General features: G+C 49.9%; 1 protein-coding gene across 2 annotated transcripts in view; it reads left to right on the top strand.

Annotated features, from left to right (window-relative positions):
• INO80D (INO80 complex subunit D) overlaps nucleotides 1-19,829 on the top strand; it is a 76,151-nt gene that overhangs the window by 43,731 nt on the left and 12,591 nt on the right. Inside the window, exons 6-8 of one of the 2 annotated variants that reach the window (XM_088449490.1) lie at nucleotides 1,637-1,861; nucleotides 3,239-3,348; nucleotides 15,049-15,182. In XM_088449490.1, the coding sequence (XP_088305616.1) occupies nucleotides 1,637-1,861; nucleotides 3,239-3,348; nucleotides 15,049-15,182 (469 nt within the window). Of the gene's footprint in view, nucleotides 1-1,636; nucleotides 1,862-3,232; nucleotides 3,349-15,048; nucleotides 15,183-19,829 lie in introns of both variants that reach the window. The other variant, XM_088449489.1, reaches the window with a different exon arrangement.

Here is a 19,829-nt window from a genome sequence, read left to right as displayed (position 1 = left end):
TTTTCCGTGGTCTTCATGGGTCTTTTGGTGTTGCTGAGCTCTCCGGTGCGTTCTTTCTTTTTAAGAATGTTCCAAACAGTTGATTTGGCCACACCTAATGTTTTTGCCATCTCTCTGATGGGTTTGTCTTGATTTTTCAGCCTAATGATGGCTTGCTTCACTGATAGTCACAGCTCTTTGGATCTCATATTGAGAGTCGACAGCAACTGATTCCAAATGCAAATGTCACACCTAGAATCAACTCCAGACCTTTTACCTGCTTTATTGATAATGAAATAATGAGGGAATAGCCCACACCTGTCCAGGAAATAGCTTTTAAGTTGATAGTCCCATTACTTTTGGCCCCTTAAAAAGTTTGAGGCACATATAGAAATCGTTGTAATTCCTACACCGTTCACCTGATTTGGATGTAATTACCCTCAATTTAAATCTGAAAGTCTGCAGGTAAAGCACATCTTGTTTGTTTCATTTCAAAGCCATTGTGGTGGTGAATAGAGGCCAAAATCTGAAAATTCTGTCAATGTCCCAATATTTATGCACCTGACTGTATATCGCAATAGGAGTACCTCCTTAGGGATAACTGAATTATATCAGGGACGTGCAGTCAGGGGAGGCAGAGCCTGTCATTAATGATTAATAGCAGAGGAGATGAAGCAGGAGACTGGGCCAAGCCGCAGACAGTAAAAGCCCATTCAAAAAGCAGGAGAAGCGGCATCTTTACAAGAGCCTCATTGACAGGGACGTGCTTTCAGCCCACATCAAAGCACACCCCTCCCTGTCAGTAGGCAGATGTGATTGGGCATCAGATCCAGCACTGACAGTGTCTGTGCTGTGCTCTGTGACTGGGAGAGTGCCAGCAGTCTGTTGGGCCCAGGCAGGCAGCATGTGAGGGTTTAGTATAATACATTCAGTACACTCACTATCATGTGTGTATCATCATGTGTGTATCATCATGTGTGTCAGGGCCGGCTCCAGGGGTCAGAGCACCCTGTGCCGGCTCAGTTAATAGCGCCCAATACTAATACTACTGAAAATGGGGGTGTGGCCTAATCACAATAAGCCACACCCCCTAAGTGACGCTATTTGAAGGCATGCCCGCATGGCACGCCTCCAAATAACGTCAGGCTGGGGGTAAGCCCAGCACTCCGTCAGTAGCTGGGCTACCCCCAGCCCTCTCCCGGCACTGAATGGATGCCGCACGCATGCGCGCAGCAACTATTCAGCTACTCTGGGGTCTGGCACCGGGACAATACTGTCCCACTGAAATCGGGATGTTGGGGAGGGGTGCACCCTCTATGGGGTGGCGTCCCTGTTCGACCGCACTGGTCGAACACCCCAAGAGCGTGCGTGCGTGCGTGCGTGCGTGCGTGCGTGTGTGTGTGTGTGTGTGTGTGTGTGTGTAAATCTTGCTCTGATACTAGCCAGTGCGTCACTAGCCACTGATCTCACCGCACGCCTCTGCGTACCAGGTATATGAAATGTACACGTTGTTTTTCATCCGCTAATACTATGTAATAAGTGAATTAATGAATGAAATTATAATTTACCTTCCTCTCTCCTACAACAGATTTACTAGTTCTGGTCAGATGTGTTTTAGTAGGAAGCTGACGCTGCGCATATTGCCATGTGATTGCAGGTATGACGCTGAGGTAGCGCACAGCAGGAGCTCCAGGGTTGCACAACTTTGCACTTACTTTCAACAAAAATACAAGCACCTCTGCCGCCTGGAGCGGGCAGACTCCTGCCAGAAGAAATACCGCCACACATTCCGGAAAGTGTTGCAGAAAGCGGCCAGCAGCGAGCCTGAGTGTACCGGGCAGATGATGCAGGATCTTCACAGGGCTCCTTGCTCCAGGACCAGGTGAGGGGACACAGAATAACACTTGTAGCTTTTGCTGTTTATAATAATAATATTACTACCCCCATGTTTCCAGTCTACAGACATACACATACAATTGCGTGTAATTTGCCGAACGCCGTCTCCCCGGAGGGCTTTAGGACCTGATTCAGACACGCTCGCAAGTTGCGATTGCTCGCTGGCAAAAAGGGGCCGGATATGTAAATTAAGCGCTCGCACTGCGTCGCGTAAGGATACCCACTGTGTGTTAGCGAGCTACGGCAAAGTGCGCTCGCAAGTGTCTGAAGACGCCCCCTTCCCACTCACAACACACGTCATCTCCAGGTTATAAATAATTAATCGGAACCATCGTCAGCCATCGGAGCTGCTCGCAGTCCTTGGGGTTGCCTTAGCCTGCCGCAAGCACTGCGATCAGTGCGGGCTGAAATACATGCAGGTGACGTGTACAGTGACGCTACTTTGGTAATTATGCACGCCCTTTAAACAGCGTTTTGATGGGCAGACACTCCTGCATTCGCAGCACCTTCCCCTGTTACCACCCACAAACGGCGCTATCTGTCACTCAAAGCAGCGACCTGAGAGAGGCTTACGAGCAACTTAAATCAGATAGCAACGAATGGCTTACGCACGCGCACTGTGAAAAATATACGCATCCGCAGATGGGCGAAAATCGCTCACAGCGAGCGATCGCGCCGTAGCGAGCGGGTCCGAATCAGCTCCTTAGTGTGTACGCTGCAGCCGAGCTACAAGACTTGTCTTCAGCAGCAGCTCTTCCTCCTTCTGCTGTGTACCCCAAACGTCAGGCAATCATTTCTATAGCCGGGGTGTGTGTGTGTGTGCGTGCGTCTGTGTGTGTGCATCTGTGTATGTCTGTTTACAGTGGTCACTTTCTCTACTGCGTTTACCCTGAATCTGCCTTTTATCCCCGTTTTGCGTCAGTCCTGTCGAAAAAATAATTCATGCTTTGACCAAGATCTGGGGGGCTTCTTCTTTGATGACCATTTCTACCTGCCTATAATATCCTGCAAAGCTGGTCAGCAGACAGACGGGCATTGATACCTTATGTGCAGATGACAGACGGCGGTAGCACATGCCCACAGGACCTGCCGCTTCTCTGGTGGAACCGGCCTGGGCTAGATCCATTCCGCAGTCTGTTGCAGAGTTCTCATAATTTTGCCAAATCCTGGTTTTGGCCCAGATAAAATAAACTGGTGGTGGCTGAGCATTCTGGGTTTAGCTTACAATGGGGGTTGGACTGTATTTTATACATGTTGATACGGATTTCTCTTTCTCACCTTATAGACCAGCTGCGTGTTTCAGTCTTCTGCTGACGTCTGTAGATTTCATTCGAACTAACGATTTGAGTTGTTTCAGTTACAGACCTATTCAGCCAGAACTCAGAGAAACAGAACCAACGCTCTGCAGCGCAACTGTGAGGAGCACAGCATGCGCAAACCGAGCGCTCCCGTACGCCAGGCACTGCTTTCAGCGTATCCTTTCCAAGAGAGACGACCTGATTCTGTTCTCCTGTAAGGGGGCTGCACAATGATTGACCTCATGTTTCTTGCTCGTTTACCGTAGTCCAGGCAGCTGTATATTGTGTGAGCTCTGTCATGGTCTGAACGACGCCTAGGTAAGACCTAAACCTTTACAGGGATCCATGCCTAGGGTGGTCCTTCCCCCTTGCAAAACGGCCGCCATGTCTATAAATAGAGGTTAGGCTTTATTCTGCATATACAGCAGCACTGACCAGGTCCTCACACCTCTCCCTGAGTGTATATAGCACTGACCAGGTCCTCACACACCTCTCCCTGACTGTATACAGCACTGACCAGGTCCTCACACGCCTCTCCCTGACTGTATACAGCACTGACCAGGTCCTCACACACCTCTCCCTGACTGTATACAGCACTGACCAGGTCCTCACACACCTCTCCCTGACTGTATACAGCACTGACCAGGTCCTCACACCTCTCCCTGACTGTATACAGCACTGACCAGGTCCTCACACCTCTCCCTGAGTGTATACAGCACTGACCAGGTCCTCACACACCTCTCCCTGACTGTATACAGCACTGATCAGGTCCTCACACGCCTCTCCCTGACTGTATACAGCACTGACCAGGTCCTCACACACCTCTCCCTGACTGTATACAGCACTGACCAGGTCCTCACACGCCTCTCCCTGACTGTATACAGCACTGACCAGGTCCTCACACCTCTCCCTGACTGTATACAGCACTGACCAGGTCCTCACACGCCTCTCCCTGACTGTATACAGCACTGACCAGGTCCTCACACGCCTCTCCCTGACTGTATACAGCACTGACCAGGTCCTCACACACCTCTCCCTGACTGTATACAGCACTGACCAGGTCCTCACACCCCTCTCCCTGACTGTATACAGCACTGACCAGGTCCTCACACCTCTCCCTGACTGTATACAGCACTGACCAGGTCCTCACACCTCTCCCTGAGTGTATACAGCACTGACCAGGTCCTCACACACCTCTCCCTGACTGTATACAGCACTGATCAGGTCCTCACACGCCTCTCCCTGACTGTATACAGCACTGACCAGGTCCTCACACACCTCTCCCTGACTGTATATAGCACTGACCAGGTCCTCACACACCTCTCCCTGACTGTATACAGCACTGACCAGGTCCTCACACGCCTCTCCCTGACTGTATACAGCACTGACCAGGTCCTCACACGCCTCTCCCTGACTGTATACAGCACTGACCAGGTCCTCACACACCTCTCCCTGACTGTATACAGCACTGACCAGGTCCTCACACACCTCTCCCTGACTGTATACAGCACTGACCAGGTCCTCACACACCTCTCCCTGACTGTATACAGCACTGAATATGTAGAAAACGGAGAGAAAGAAGACTCTTTTTTGGAGGCACTCAAAAAATATGTATATAACTGAAATTAAAGATTATAAAATTTAACTTTTATTGATAATATTTCTAAAATGTAGGATAGACGTACATTGTATAATATATATAAAAAAATTTCATATGACATATATGTTATTATCTGTACCTATTGACAGATATATATCTAAAGGGAAACTTTGGTGAGATTAATTCTCATGAAGTAAAATATACTCAATAATGGCGAATATTGAATAATAAAGGTCAATTTGTTCATGGAAGATATTTCAGATCTATATAATAATTAAATGTAACCATATATAATTATAGATCCTATTAGATCGAAAAATTGCCAGAACACTAATTGACGTTTATGATGTGAATAAGTACACATATAGAGTGCCCACATGCACAGAGGATCCCTCATGCACCAACTCACAATATAATATGCATAAATAAATATGTTATGTCCTAATACCTGTGGACTAAAAATACTAAGGTAGCATGCATAGATATTCCAAATATGTTGTGAATAAGCACAATATAAGAGTTTTGTAGTATAACAGTCCCACTTGTTAGTATAGAATATAGTGGAAAAATCCCTCATGCACTAACTTGCAATATAATATATGCAAGTAAATGCGTCATATCCTAATACCTGTGGGAGATAGTTGGAAATAGAATAGCATGCATAAATATTCCAAATTATTTGTAAATAACCACAGTGTAAGGAATTTACAGTATATCAATCCCATATGTCAGCATTGGATGTTACGGAGAGTCCCGCATGTACCAACTTGCAGTGTAACATAAGAAGGTAAATATGTCATATTCTAATACCTGTGGGAAAAGGGTTGACAATAACATAGCATGTATAGATATTTTAAATAATTTGGAAATAATCTAAATATAATAGTATAACAATATAACAATATATCAATCCCAATTGGAAGAATAGGATATTAAGCAGCAAAAATTGTCACCTATGGAGCAAAGATTGGATTAGGTCTAATATATCAGATTAATTCTCTGAGGATTCAGTAGGTATACCTTATCAGAGTTATCTCAGAATAAAGGAGAGGTGCCCAGATCCTGACTACCCCACTTCTGCTGTCACCTAGTCTTGTATCGGACAGAGGACAAGGGATGAGAGAGTGGGGTTGGCAGCTGGTGGGAAGGAAGGAAATGAGCACTTCTGCTGTCAGTGTGCACAAACCCCGGCTATCCTGATATCAGGGACATTGCAGGACAGGCAGGGCCGGTCGGCTGATGAGAGAGTGCGAAAAATAACAATGAAAATGTAGCATAAGATTGCAGTTTAATTCCACATAATATAAGGAAATTTGCATATATATTTTTTTAGCTGATATTTTAGTCAGATAATTTCAGCAAATGGTGAATTAGTGAAAGTAGAGTGAATAGCTGCTTTCACATGTGTTGGATATAAAGGGCATGTGCCACATAGCTCCATATACTGCTTGTGGGTATAAGGATTAAATAACCCCTTGCTGATACTCGATCAGAGCAGCTTCTGATATAGTGTGTCCATATAATTACAGTCCATAGGTAATGACTGAGTCCCGGACAGGTATGCTGTAATCACCGTACAGCTCCGTTAGATGTCTCAAAGTGCGGGGATTGAAATACCTTGTGCTGCTGCACAGCGTGCAGATCAGGGCAACTTCTAATGAGATGTGTCCATACAGGACATGTGGTCGCGGCTGCCGTCCTGTGTCCAGGCGGCGGTGAAGTGCTGGGGAAATCCCAAGTGCGCGTCAGTCGGGAGGATGCCCTGCCTTCCGGATATGTAACCCTTGTATAGGGCAGGAAATAGCGGCTGCCGTACTGTGATTGGGCGGCGGTGCGCTCCAGGGAAATCCCTGTGTGCATCAGTCGGGAGGGTGCCCTGCCTCCCAGATCACATGACCACTCTTACTGATGACGTACGTTTCGCCTGTTCAGAGGCTTGTTCACATCCAGACAAGCACTGACCAGGTCCTCACACACCTCTCCCTGACTGTATACAGCACTGACCAGGTCCTCACACACCTCTCCCTGAGTGTATACAGCACTGACCAGATCCTCACACGCCTCTCCCTGACTGTATACAGCACTGACCAGGTCCTCACACACCTCTCCCTGAGTGTATACAGCACTGACCAGGTCCTCACACGCCTCTCCCTGACTGTATACAGCACTCACCAGGTCCTCACACACACCTCCCTGACTGTATACAGCACTGACCAGGTCCTCACACACCTCTCCCTGACTGTATACAGCACTGACCAGGTCCTCACACACCTCTCCCTGACTTTATACAGCACTGACCAGGTCCTCACACGCCTCTCCCTGACTTTATACAGCACTGACCAGGTGCTCACACGCCTCTCCCTGACTGTATACAGCACTCACCAGGTCCTCACACACACCTCCCTGACTGTATTACAGCACTGACCAGGTCCTCACACACCTCTCCCTGACTGTATACAGCACTGACCAGGTCCTCACACACCTCTCCCTGACTTTATACAGCACTGACCAGGTCCTCACACGCCTCTCCCTGACTTTATACAGCACTGACCAGGTGCTCACACGCCTCTCCCTGACTGTATACAGCACTGACCAGGTGCTCACACGCCTCTCCCTGACTGTATACAGCACTGACCAGGTCCTCACACGCCTCTCCCGGACTGTATACAGCACTGACCAGGTCCTCACACGCCTCTCCCTGACTGTATACAGCACTGACCAGGTCCTCACACGCCTCTCCCTGACTGTATACAGCACTGACCAGGTCCTCACACGCCTCTCCCTGACTGTATACAGCACTGACCAGGTCCTCACACGCCTCTCCCTGACTGTATACAGCACTGACCAGGTCCTCACACGCCTCTCCCTGACTGTATACAGCACTGACCAGGTACAGAAGTATAATTAAAGTTCCTCGTCACCAGGTAAGTTACTGCATTCCTCTTAATGATTATAACATTATTCCAGCTATTTCCCTCCACCTGTCATATTCGGAACACAGTGAGGTATGCATCCATTTGTTGTGATTCATAACATGAGCCAAAATAATAACATCTTGGTGATAACCTGACTGCAAAGGGGCGTTTGCACGTAGCTGTAGTGAGTCATTGGCGTATCATTGCCGTGTCATTGGCGTATCATTGCCGTGTCATTGGCGTATCATTGGTGTTCCATTGCCATGTTGGCACATTTACGGTTTATGCAGAGTTCTGAGCACACAGGTTTCCGTCTGATTTCAGATGGATCTTGTACACAGGTATAGCGCTGGTAGTGACGAGCATGGATCGGATATAGGTACGTAGAGCCCTGTATACAGGCCGATATTCACATTTTGACCAGTGCGAATGTAATTGCTGCTGACTTACATGCGAGCCCTGTACCTTTATTTTGGCACTCTGGCATTCAATAAGCTAGAAATGGATAAAAATATTGCTATACATAAATGCCATTGTACCCAGGAGGGGTGCTGTCCATTCCTTTTAAGAAGGAAATAAGGTTATTTGTTTCCCATATTTAAATTTGTTATGTATGCTGAGCAGGATGGAAACCAAAAGCAAAGTAATTCCCCCAAAATCTTGCTGGTACCTTCCCCGCCTACCCAAGCTGTGCCTATATGTCCCTGTGTACTCTAGCCTAAAGACCCCCATACATCAGCAATCCATTGTGGCAAACCTGCAATTTGCAATTGATTGTGTATAATAATCTGCAATGTATGGGCTTCACAGATCGCAGATTGCAACCAAAAAGTGATTGGAATTGTTTAATCAGATTGTCCAACATGTTTCCTTTCACAGATGGATTGGGGCTGTAGATTGCTAGTGTATGGCCATGATCAGCAGATTTGCAGACCGTGACCAGTAAAATGATGGAGCCTTTCAAGATTGCCAGATCTGTGTTTTCTGCAATCGATCTGCAAATCACTGAAAGAGATCTGTAATGTATGGGCGCAGATTGCTAGATTGGGAAATCCTATAATCGGGCAATAAATCTTCAAATTGTTCAATTGTGGTTTCTACTTCAGGGTCCATAGGGGGTCCACAGGGTTGACCTTGGGGTATAGCTGGATCTGGATCCATGGGCACCACGCAGTTAAAGCTTTGCTGCTCCCAGGATGCACTTGGGTCCGTCCTCCTCTATACCCCGGCCACAGGCACCTCAGTTTTAGTTGGTGCCCGGCCGGAGTCGGGTCACCCTGCGCAGTGGGGCTGCATAAGCAGCCCCTAAGCTTTATTCTTTATTTAAAAAAAAAAAAAAAAAAAAGAAGAAGATTTTATTATTTTATTTTTACTGTCTTCAGAGCGGCAGCATCAGACTGTCCATCTGGACGTCTACGCTGCCGCTCCAACAGCCCCGCTGGCGCTGCGACGCCGGTACTGATCCGGGGATCGCAGCGGGACCTCGGAGTCAGTACTAGCATGGCTTCGGGACCTCCCAAGGACTGCTGCCGGACTGAAGGGGCCAGGTAAGCCGCGTGCAGCGCTGTCAGCGCTGCACGCGGGGAAAATGCAGTCTTCATGCCGCCGGTCTCTGGGGACAGACCGGCGGCGCTAGTAGCGGCGGCGGGCTCCCCCTCTTCAGGAATACCCCGCATGTCCGCTGGCCCCCGGGGGTTTAGTACTAGCAGGGGAGGCAGCCTTCCCTGCTTCAGCACTCCTCCCCTCAGCCCAGCGCACCTTCTCTCATGTGTGCTGGCGTCGCTGGGCTGTTCTCACTCGGCCACTCCTCCTCAGAGCTCTCCGGCGGCCATCTTCCTCAGGCAGCATCGCAGAGCTCCCAGGCAGGCTTCCAGTGGACCAGTCCCCCTGCGTACCTCTCCCCCTGCAAAGGACGGTGTTCGCAGCGCTATAGCCCTCCCAGACACTGAATCTGGGAGGTTGATTGTAGCGGAAGGTGCAGTGAGTATAACTTCTCTGCATGGTATGTGACTTTTTGCTAGTGCTGCTGTCTGTGCTTATTTTCTACTTACTGTCAGCTTATACCTATCCCTTTCCTTCTCCTACGGCCCGCAGGTGCGTGGGGGAGGGGTGTTCTTTCTGTGTACCTCACTTATATAAATCTACGTATTTGTGAGGTCCGTCACATACTGCGGTGTGCTACTCAGTACCAGATTGTGGGATGTTTGTGTTGCATACTTGGGAGTGCGTGGGTGTTATACGCCTTACCTCGTTTCGGTGAGACACTTTTTTTGCAAAAAAGTTTGTGTCATGTCTGATGAGGGGAATGAGCGCTCCGAGGCTCCTGTGTTGTTTTCCTGCCGACGCTGTTCGGCAGGGGTTGACGGGGCAGATTTGACTCAGGACGGTCTGTGCGGGCGGTGCCAGTTGGTACCTGGACCCTCTAAACCCCCGGTGGCGCAGGATCCTCCGTGGGCAATGTTTACGCAAGTGCTGGCGTCAATCGCGGACCGACTTGCGGTCCCGACTGCGGCCTCTTCTAGGGCGTTGCCACAGCCTACCATGCCCCGTTCCCCGGGTGTGACTCGTCTGGTGCAGTCTCCTCCCGGGTCTCAGACTGTGGACGTGCAAACCCCCACGGTGCCGCAGCAGTCGATGGTACCTTTTCAGGGGTATCCTCAGGCAGTACCCCCGCCTTGGGTGGACGTCCTCTCCAGCTCTGTTCAGAGTCTGGTGGCTTCGTCATCGGCTTTTCAACATATGTTGCACAGTGATTTGCCCCCACGGGCGTCCAAGCGTTCCGTTCCGGCTTCACTGGCGGCTCAGTTCACGGACACGGACGTGTCTTCGGATGACTGGGAGATCCATGAAGACTCTGACTCGGATGCCGGGGCCCAGGAGATGGAGGCTAAGTCTTCCATTAATGTGCCGGCATTGGTTAGGGCGGTGCGGGCCATCCTTCACATTGAGGAGGATGTGCCTGCCCCCAGGTCAAAATACCCAAATTTTAAAAAGGCCAAGGTAGCTTCGATGGTTTTTCCCCTGTCCGATCAATTGACGGATCATATGGCAGGGGCCTGGCAGTTGCCCAGCAAGAGGTTCCAACCGCAGAAGCGGTTGGCTTCGAACTATCCGTTTCCGGAGGCTCATTGCAGGAAGTGGGAAACTCCTCCAGCGGTGGATTCCCACGTTACCCGCTTAATTAAAAGCGCTACGCTGCCTTTGCCGTCGATCTCCTCCCTGAAGGATCCCACGGACAGGAAGGTGGAGACTTGTTTGAAGTCTATCTACTCTCTCTCGGGGGCGGTGGCCCGTCCGTCTATGGCCATCTCTTGGGTGGCTAAGGCCATCGAGAGCTGGGCCAATGCTTTGGAGGATACCTTTCCGGAAGATGCTCCGGAGATCCAGAGAGCGTTGATAGGTCAAATGAGGGATGCGGCTTCCTACATTGGGGAAGCATCGTTAGACGCAAGCCTGCTAACCTCTCGGGTGTCGGCTGCAGCTGTGTCGGTGCGTCGGTCCTTGTGGCTGAGGTCTTGGAGAGCTGACGCTGACTCTAAAAAGGGACTGGAGGCCTTACCTTTTAATGGGGAGTTGCTTTTTGGTCCGGACTTGGACAAAATTGTGGACACTCTGGCTAAGTCTAAATCAGCCTTCCTCCCTTTGGCTTCTGCTCCTACCAAGGTATGGAGCTCTGCTTTTCGGTCCTTTCAGGTTCAGGGCAAGGCAAAAGGTCTGTCCTTCCCGAGGCAGTCGACGACCAAGGCCGCTTCTAAGCCCAAGAAGCAGCCCTGGAGTGCCAGGCGCCCTTCTTCCAAGCAGGAAGATAAACCTTCTGCCTGATGGGACGGGCCTCCCTCTGGGGGACCCCAGAGTGGGAGGCCGACTTCTTCTATTTGCCCAGTGCTGGCACAATACCACCACGGATGCCTGGGTTCGAGAAGTGGTCACCCAGGGGTACGCCCTGTCTTTTCGGCACAGACCGCCCCACCAGTTTTTCTGCACGAGTCCTTCTCAGGATACGACCAATTCTTAACAGTTTCAGGAAGCTATAGAGTCCTTGCTGACAGCAGGGGTCATTGTTCCCGTTCCTCAATTACAACGAGGGACGGGGTTCTATTCTTCTCTGTTTCTGGTGCGGAAACCCAATGGTTCTCATCGCCCTATCCTCAACTTGAAGTCTCTGAACAAATTCCTCAGAGTTCCCAAGTTCAGGATGGAAACGTTACGTTCCATCATTCTGGCGATGGAACCGGGGGATTACATGCTGTCCCTGGATATCCAGGACGCCTACCTCCATGTTCCGATAGCACCTTCGCACCAGCGGTATCTGAGGTTCGCTATCCTTCAACACCATTACCAGTTCCGGGCGCTACCCTTTGGTCTCTCCACGGCACCGAGGGTGTTCACGAAGATTATGGCGGTCATGGCCGCACATCTTCGGAACCAGAATGTACGGCTACTACCGTATCTGGACGACCTCCTGTTGCTGGCGAGTTCCCCGGAGGTACTGCTTCATCATCTCCACTTGACGGTCGCTTGCCTGCAAGCGCACGGGTGGCTGATAAATTGGAAAAAGTCCTCCCTGATTCCATCTCAGCGGATGGTTCATTTGGGAGCCCTGCTGGATTCTCGGCAGCAAAGGATCTTCCTGACCCCGGAGAAGGTCTCCTCCCTGCAGCTGAGGATACACAGTTGCCTGAGCAGTTGCCGCCTGTCGGTCCATTCGGCTATGAGGGTTTTGGGCTCCATGGAGTCTTCTTCCCATCAACATTCTGGAACTGCGGGCGGTTTATCGGGCCCTGCAGTCGTCCGATCCCGCTCTTTACGGACAGGCGGTTCAGGTGCAGTCCGACAACGCCACCACGGTGGCGTATATCAACCACCAAGGAGGAACTCGAAGTCGGGCAGCAATGTCGGAGGTGTCTCGCATCCTTGCTTGGGCGGAGTGTCACATTCCAGCGATCTCGGCAATCTTCATTCCCGGAGTCCTCAATTGGGAGGCGGACTTCCTCAGCCGTCACGACGTGCATCCCGGGAAATGGTCGCTTCACCCAGAGGTGTTTCAGCTACTCGTGGACAGGTGGGGGCTGCCGGAGCTGGACTTGATGGCCTCCCGTCACAATCACAAGTTGCCCGTTTATGGGTCAAGGACAAGAGACGCAGGCGCCAGTCTGGTAGACGCGCTGTCGGTGAAATGGACGTTTCACCTGGCGTCTCTGTTTCCTCCGATATCCTTACTTCCTCGGGTTCTGCGGAAATTCAAGTAGGACGGCGGCACGCTCGTGCTGGTTGCTCCGGCGTGGCCCAGACGTCCTTGCTACTCCGATCTGAGGTGTCTCTCCATCGACGCTCCGTACCTTCTTCCTCAGCGTCGGGACCTGTTGTCTCAAGGGCCCTGCCTTTACCCGGATCTGGGTCGGCTGTCTTTGACGGCGTGGCTCTTGAGACAGCCGTCTTGAGGTCTAGGGGTTTCTCCAGTTCAGTCATTGGTACCATGCTTAGGGCACGCAAGCCTGCCTCCGCACGGATTTACCACAGGGTGTGGCGCACTTACTTTCAGTGGTGTGAATCCAGAAACTATGATCCTCAGGTGTTCCGGGTTTCCAGAATCTTGGAGTTCCTTCAATCAGGTTTGGACCTCGGCTTATGCCTGGCCTCTCTGAAGGTTCATGTGTCTGCTTTGTCCGTGTGGTTTCAGCGACGGATTGCTACACTACCGGATGTTCACACCTTTTTCCAGGGTGTTCTCAGGATACAGCCTCCCTTCGTGCCTCCTGTGGCTCCTTGGGACTTGGCGGTGGTGCTACGGGTCTTGCAGGGTCATCCTTTTGAGCCTCTTGAGGTGGTGGACCTCAAGTGGCTGACGTTCAAGACCGTTTTTCTCCTAGCAATTGCTTCTGAGAGGAGGGTGTCCGAGTTGGGGGCGCTTTCCTGTCGCCCTCCTTTTCTGATTTTTCATCAGGACAGAGCGGTGCTCCGCACTCGTCCTGAGTTTTTGCCCAAAGTGGTCTCGAAGTTCCACATTAATCAGGAACTTGTTGTGCCAGCTTTTCAGTCGCCTGATCTTTCAGCTGGTGAGGCTTCCTTAGATGTAGTCCGGGCACTTAGAATCTATGTGGATCGGACTGCTTCGGTTAGGAGGTCGGATTCTTTGGTTGTGCTCTTCGGTTTTCACAAGAGGGGTTGGCCTGCCAACAAGCAAACGTTAGCCCGTTGGCTTCGTTCCGTTATTTGTGAGGCTTATGCACAGGAGGGTTTACCTGTGCCAGCCTCTGGTAAGGCTCATTCCACTCGTTCTGTGGGTCCCTCTTGGGCTGCTAGACGTGACGCCTCCGCTGTTCAGCTGTGTAAGGCGGCCACTTGGTCTTCAATTCAAACGTTTTTGAGGTTCTATGCGTTTGACACCTTCGCCTCTCAGGATGCATCCTTTGGGCGCCGGGTACTCCTTTCAGCACAGGAGCGTCCCCGCCCTTAGTTGAACTGCTTTGGGACATCCCCAAGGTCAACCCTGTGGACCCCCTATGGACCCTGAAGTAGAAAACAAGAGATATGGTAAGAACTTACCTTTGTTATCTCTGTTTCTACGAAGTCCATAGGGTCCACAGGGCGCCCGCCCTGACGCACCTGGCTTCAAATGGGCTGTGTGGCTGGTCAACGGTTTTCCGTCTCCCATTTCTGTGAGTATGGTTTCTTGTGTGTTCCAGTCTTCCTTCTCTCTGTTTAGTCTCCTCCTCCGGCCTTAGCTGCTTACCAACTGAGGTGCCTGTGGCCGGGGGCGGGGTATAGAGGAGGACGGACCCAAGTGCATCCTGGGAGCAGCAAAGCTTTAACTGCGTGGTGCCCATGGATCCAGATCCAGCTATACCCCAAGGTCAACCCTGTGGACCCTATGGACTTCGTAGAAACAGAGATAACAAAGGTAAGTTCTTACCATATCTCTTGTTTTTCCGATTGCTGATGTATGGGGGCCTTCATTAGCCTTGTCCATTGTATTTTGGCCTCCATACTTGGTAGAGTGATTTCACTTTGGGAATTTGTATATTCTCTAGGTGAAGGTACCCTGATGCTGTGGTAGCATGTCTGGGATAGTATTATCATCATCATCAGGGTCCTTTCTTCGATAAAGCCGGATCTAGATGGGATAAAATTGCACACTTACAGTGTGAAAGTGTTAAACAATTTTGTGTTGGGAAACCGCGTTTTCAGTGTAGATATTTTCATAAATTACAGAATCGCCGCCGTCCTGAGACGCGCTATGGAGACGCGATTTGCTGTTGATAATTGTTTGCTTTCTCATTTTGATTAATAACAATATATGTCTAGTGAAATAAATTCCCAATGACAGAAGCTGAGAGTATTGTCCATAACGGCACCACAGATATCCTGTCCAGCAGCTCCCAGCAGCTCTTCACCAGTTGCACAGCAAAGTTTGCAGATGGTCAGCAGTGCTCTGTGCCCGTCTTCGACATCACACATCAGACGCCTCTATGTGAAGAACATGCCAAGAAGATGGTATGCTAGAAGTAAACTATTGAAACTAAGCATTTTTAATGTACGTTTATTATATAGCCGTGGCCGCAGGACGCACTGTTCCTGTTACCTACACCTGGGAGAAGGAGAGTAAAAAAACTGACGTTATTTTCATACCAAAAACACAGAAAACTGCGCTTACACGCCCTTCCTGGGACATCAATTAAACCAATGTAAACAATTATTTTTTTTAGCACAATATTTCATCAATAGATAAGCAAACAAGGTATAGTAATATTGCAATTTGTACCAAGTGTCACATACATACAAACAAATCTTTAGAAAGGGAAACATGTAAACATTCCTTAGAATAAAATAGTAATCGTCATCATAAAAGGAGTTGATCAGACTCCAGTTATTTTATAAAAACATAAAATTCAATGCAACAATAAGTATCCAGCAAAGGTTAAATGAGCCAAAAGAGGACACAAAGATATTTTCAATTCTCCTAATTGCCAAGCTGCAATTTGGATAACAGTAGCAAATTTATATAGGAAAAAAACGTTTCTGCTGTCTTCACTGGGGGTTCCGTTTGATCATCTCTGTGCTACGACTCATACGCGGTGACCTGTACTGCATCGCTACAGGCCTCTCACCGCTATCAGCCGCAGAAACCGGAGACTCACACGTCACTACGCTGCACCTGGACAGCCCGATTCATCACCCGGGCTGCGGGCAGCATTTACTGCCAGGAATCGGATATTATCATGTGCACACAGGACGTTCACAGTGAGAAAGACTAAGGTGCATTCATTCATTAAGTCACTCCTTTGATAAGCTATTGTAAGCTACCCGACGTGCTCTATGTGCTGAACTCTACATCTTTCTCCATGTAGCCACTGCATTAAACAGCTGGTCTTATCAAATATACTACATTTTGTGGATAGTTTAAAAGGAATCCCCAAGTGAGCTGTTTCTTGGTAAAATACCTGCAATAAGCTATTTGTAATAGCTATTTGTATCCAATGTATTGGAGATTAGCCAGTTAAGGCCCCCATACATCAGCAATCGATTGTGGCAATTCTGCAATTTGCAATCGATTGTGTATAAAAATCTGCAATGTATGAGGCTTCACAGATCGCAGATTGCAACCAAAATGTGTTTGGAATGTCACAGATGGATTGGGGCTGTAGATTGCTAGGGTATGGCCATGATCAGCAGATTTACAGACTGAAGGCCCCCATACATCAGCAATCGATTGTGGCAATCCTGCAATTTGCAATCGATTGCGTATAAAAATCTGCAATGTATGGGCTTCACAGATCGCAGATTGCAACCAAAAAGTGATTGGAATTGTTTAATCAGATTGTCCAACATGTTGGATTTCACAGAATGATTGGGGCTGTAGATTGCTAGTGTATGGACATGATCAGCAGATTTGCAGACCGTTTCTAGCGAAATGATGGGTCCTTCAAGATTGCCAGATCTGTGTTTGCTGCAATCGATCTGCAAATCACTGAAAAAGATCTGTAGTGTATGGGCGCAGATTGCGCGATTGGGAAATCCTAAGATCGGGCAATAAATCTTCAAATTGTTCAATTGTGGTCTTTAGATTGCTGATGTATGGGGGCCTTCAGCCCAGTAAATATATTTTCTATTTACTATGGGATACACTATTCCTTTCTACTGCAGAAGTGCTGGTGATATCTGTATACCTGATTGCAATATCTGTGTATACTGCGCGTTCTGATTTCACAGCGTATCATGAAATCCGATGTGTATTATAAGGAATAACTAGTGTAAACTATGGGATTAGAAGTCTCCTCTGCTTTCGGTGACCTGTATAAAAGCTCTTGGCCCATAACGTTGTACAGGTTGAGTCTCCCATATCCAAATATTCCGAAATACGGAATCATTTTGGCATGACTGAGATAATGAAACATATATGAATTTCATTTCTGTACACAAACTTTGTTTGAACCACAAAATTATTTAATATATTGTATAAAACGACCTGCAGGCTGTGTGTATAAGGTGTATATAACACATAAATGCATTCTGTGTGTATATTGGGGTCCCATTCCCAAGATATTTCATTATGGTGTGCAATTATTCCAAAATACGGAATATTCCATTATCCAAAATACCCCTGGTCCCAAGCATTTTGGATATGGGAGACTCAACCTGTATTCCTATATGGTCACATACATAACTCCTCTGTGACTTCTTATTTCTACTTCAGGGTCCATAGGGGGTCCACAGGGTTGACCTTGGGGTTATAGCTGGAACAGGATCCATGGGCACCACACAGTTAAGCTTTTAGCTCCCAGGATGCACTTGGGTCCTCCTCTATACCCCGCCCCCGAGCCACAGGCACCCCAGTGTAAGCTGGTGCCCGGCCGGAGTCGGTCACCGCGCAGGGGGGCTGCAGGAGCAGCCCCCAAAAGCTTTTATTTTAAGTTAAATTTTATTTATTTTTAATCTATTTTTACTACAGACGGCAGCGAAGGGCTGTCTGTACAGACGCCCACGCTGCCGCTCTGATCCCCGACTGGCGCCGCGACGCCAGTACTGATCTGGGGATCGCGGCGGGAGGGCAGAGTCCGTACTAGCCGGACTCTGTCTACCTCCCAGGACTGCTGCCGGAGTCGCCGGGGATTCAGGTAAGCCGCGCGTCGCTGGCTAGCGGCGGCGCGCGGAATGCCTTAAATGCAGTCCTTTAGCCTCCGGTCCGGGGGACAGACCGGAGGCTGCTGGCAGTGGCGGCGGGCCCCCCCCATAACCCGTGGGACCACTAGACCACCAGGGATAACCGGCAAGCGGGAAGCCAGCATCCCTGGGGTTAATGGCCAGCCAGGGGAGGAAGCCTTCCCTGTCAGCGGCTCCTCCCCTCAGCTCAGCGCGCCTTTCAGCACGTAGTCTGGCGTCGCTGAGCTGCAGATTCCTCGGCCACTCCTCCTCTGAGGTCTCCAGCGGCCATTTTCCCAGTGGCAGCGCAGATCTCAGGGAGCACGCGGACCGGTCCCCCTGTGTACCTCTCCCCTGATTAAGGACAGCGTACACAGCACTATAGCCCTCCCAGACACTGAATCTGGGCAGGTTGATTGTAGTGTAAAGGTGCAGTGAGTATATCTTCCTGCATGGTATGTGACTTTTTGCTAGTGCTGCCTGTCTGTGCTTATTTTCCGCTTACTGTCAGCTTATACCTATCCCTTTACTTCTCCTACAAGCCCTGCAGGTGTGTGGGGGAGGGGCGTTTCTACTGACCTCACTTATATAGATCACGTATTTGTGAGGTCCGTCACATACAGTTGTGTGCTACTCAGTGCCATATTGTGGGCTGTTGTTCAGCACACCGGTGAGTGCGTTTTACTTCTACCCTGGTGCCAGATATATAATATATTCTGTCATGTCAGACGAGGAGGTTGAGCGCTCAGTGGCTCCGGTGTTGGCCTCCTGCGGACGCTGTTCTGCAGGAGTAGATAGGGAGGATTTGTCACAGGATGGCCTGTGTAGTCGATGCCAGGTGGCTCCTGGCCCATCCAGACCTTCTCTGGCGCAGGAACCACCGTGGGCGATGTTTTCTCAAGTGCTGGTGTCTATTGCGGACCGTCTGTCGGTCCCGACTGCTCTCCCTACTAGGGCGGTGCCCCAGCCGACCATCCCCCATTCCCCGGGTGTCCCGCAGTTATTGCGGAGTCCTCCTGGGTCTCAATCAGTTGGTCCCTTTGGGGGGTTGCCTATGTATATGCAGGCTTCCCCTGTGCCGCAGCAGCCTGTGGTACCTTTTCAGGCCCCTATGGCAACGCCTCCACCATGGGTGGATGTGCTCTCCAACTCCGTGCAAAATTTGGCGGCCGCTTCCTCGGCTTTTCAGTCAATGTTGCAGACTGACATGCCTTCTAGGATTTCTAAACTCATGGCACGGGCTGCTCAGGTATCGGACTCAGAGGGTTCCTCAGATGATGGGGAGGTCCCTGATGACACTGACTCGGACGCCTCGGTCCAGGAAATGGATACCAAGTCGTCCATTAATGTGCGAGCACTAGTTAGGGCGGTGCGAGCTATTCTTCTTATAGAGGATGAGGCACCGGTTCCTAGGTCGAAGTTTCCTAGTTTCAAAAAAACTAAGGTGGCTTCTGCGGTGTTTCCCCTGTCTGATCAGTTGACGGATCATATGGCGGTAGCTTGGCAGGCGCCCAGTAAGAGATTCCTTCCTCAGAAGCGGTTGGCTTCTAATTACCCCTTCCCTGAGGCACATTGTAAAAAATGGGAAACTCCACCGGCGGTGGATTCCCATGTCACCCGTTTAACTCGGGGCGCCACCTTACCATTACCGTCGATATCCTCGCTGAAGGATCCCACGGACAGGAAAGTTGAGACTTGCTTAAAGTCTATTTACTCTCTCTCCGGGGCGGTGGCCCGACCGTCCATGGCCATTTCCTGGGTGGCCAAGGCCATTGAGGGGTGGGCCAATGCATTGGAAGATACCTTCCCGGACGACGCTCCGGATGTCCAGCGGGCGTTGTTGGGACAAATGAGGGACGCCGCTTCTTACATTGGAGAAGCTTCTTTAGATGCTAGTCTGCTGACCTCGCGGGTATCGGCTGCAGCGGTGTCTGCCCGCCGATCCTTATGGTTGCGGTCCTGGAGAGCGGACTCTGATTCAAAGAAAGGTCTGGAGGCCTT

Source organism: Taudactylus pleione, unplaced genomic scaffold, assembly GCF_031769625.1.
Source record: "Taudactylus pleione unplaced genomic scaffold, aTauple2 ptg000486l, whole genome shotgun sequence".
NCBI lineage: Eukaryota > Metazoa > Chordata > Amphibia > Anura > Myobatrachidae > Taudactylus > Taudactylus pleione.
This window is presented reverse-complemented; position numbering and strand designations above follow the sequence as displayed.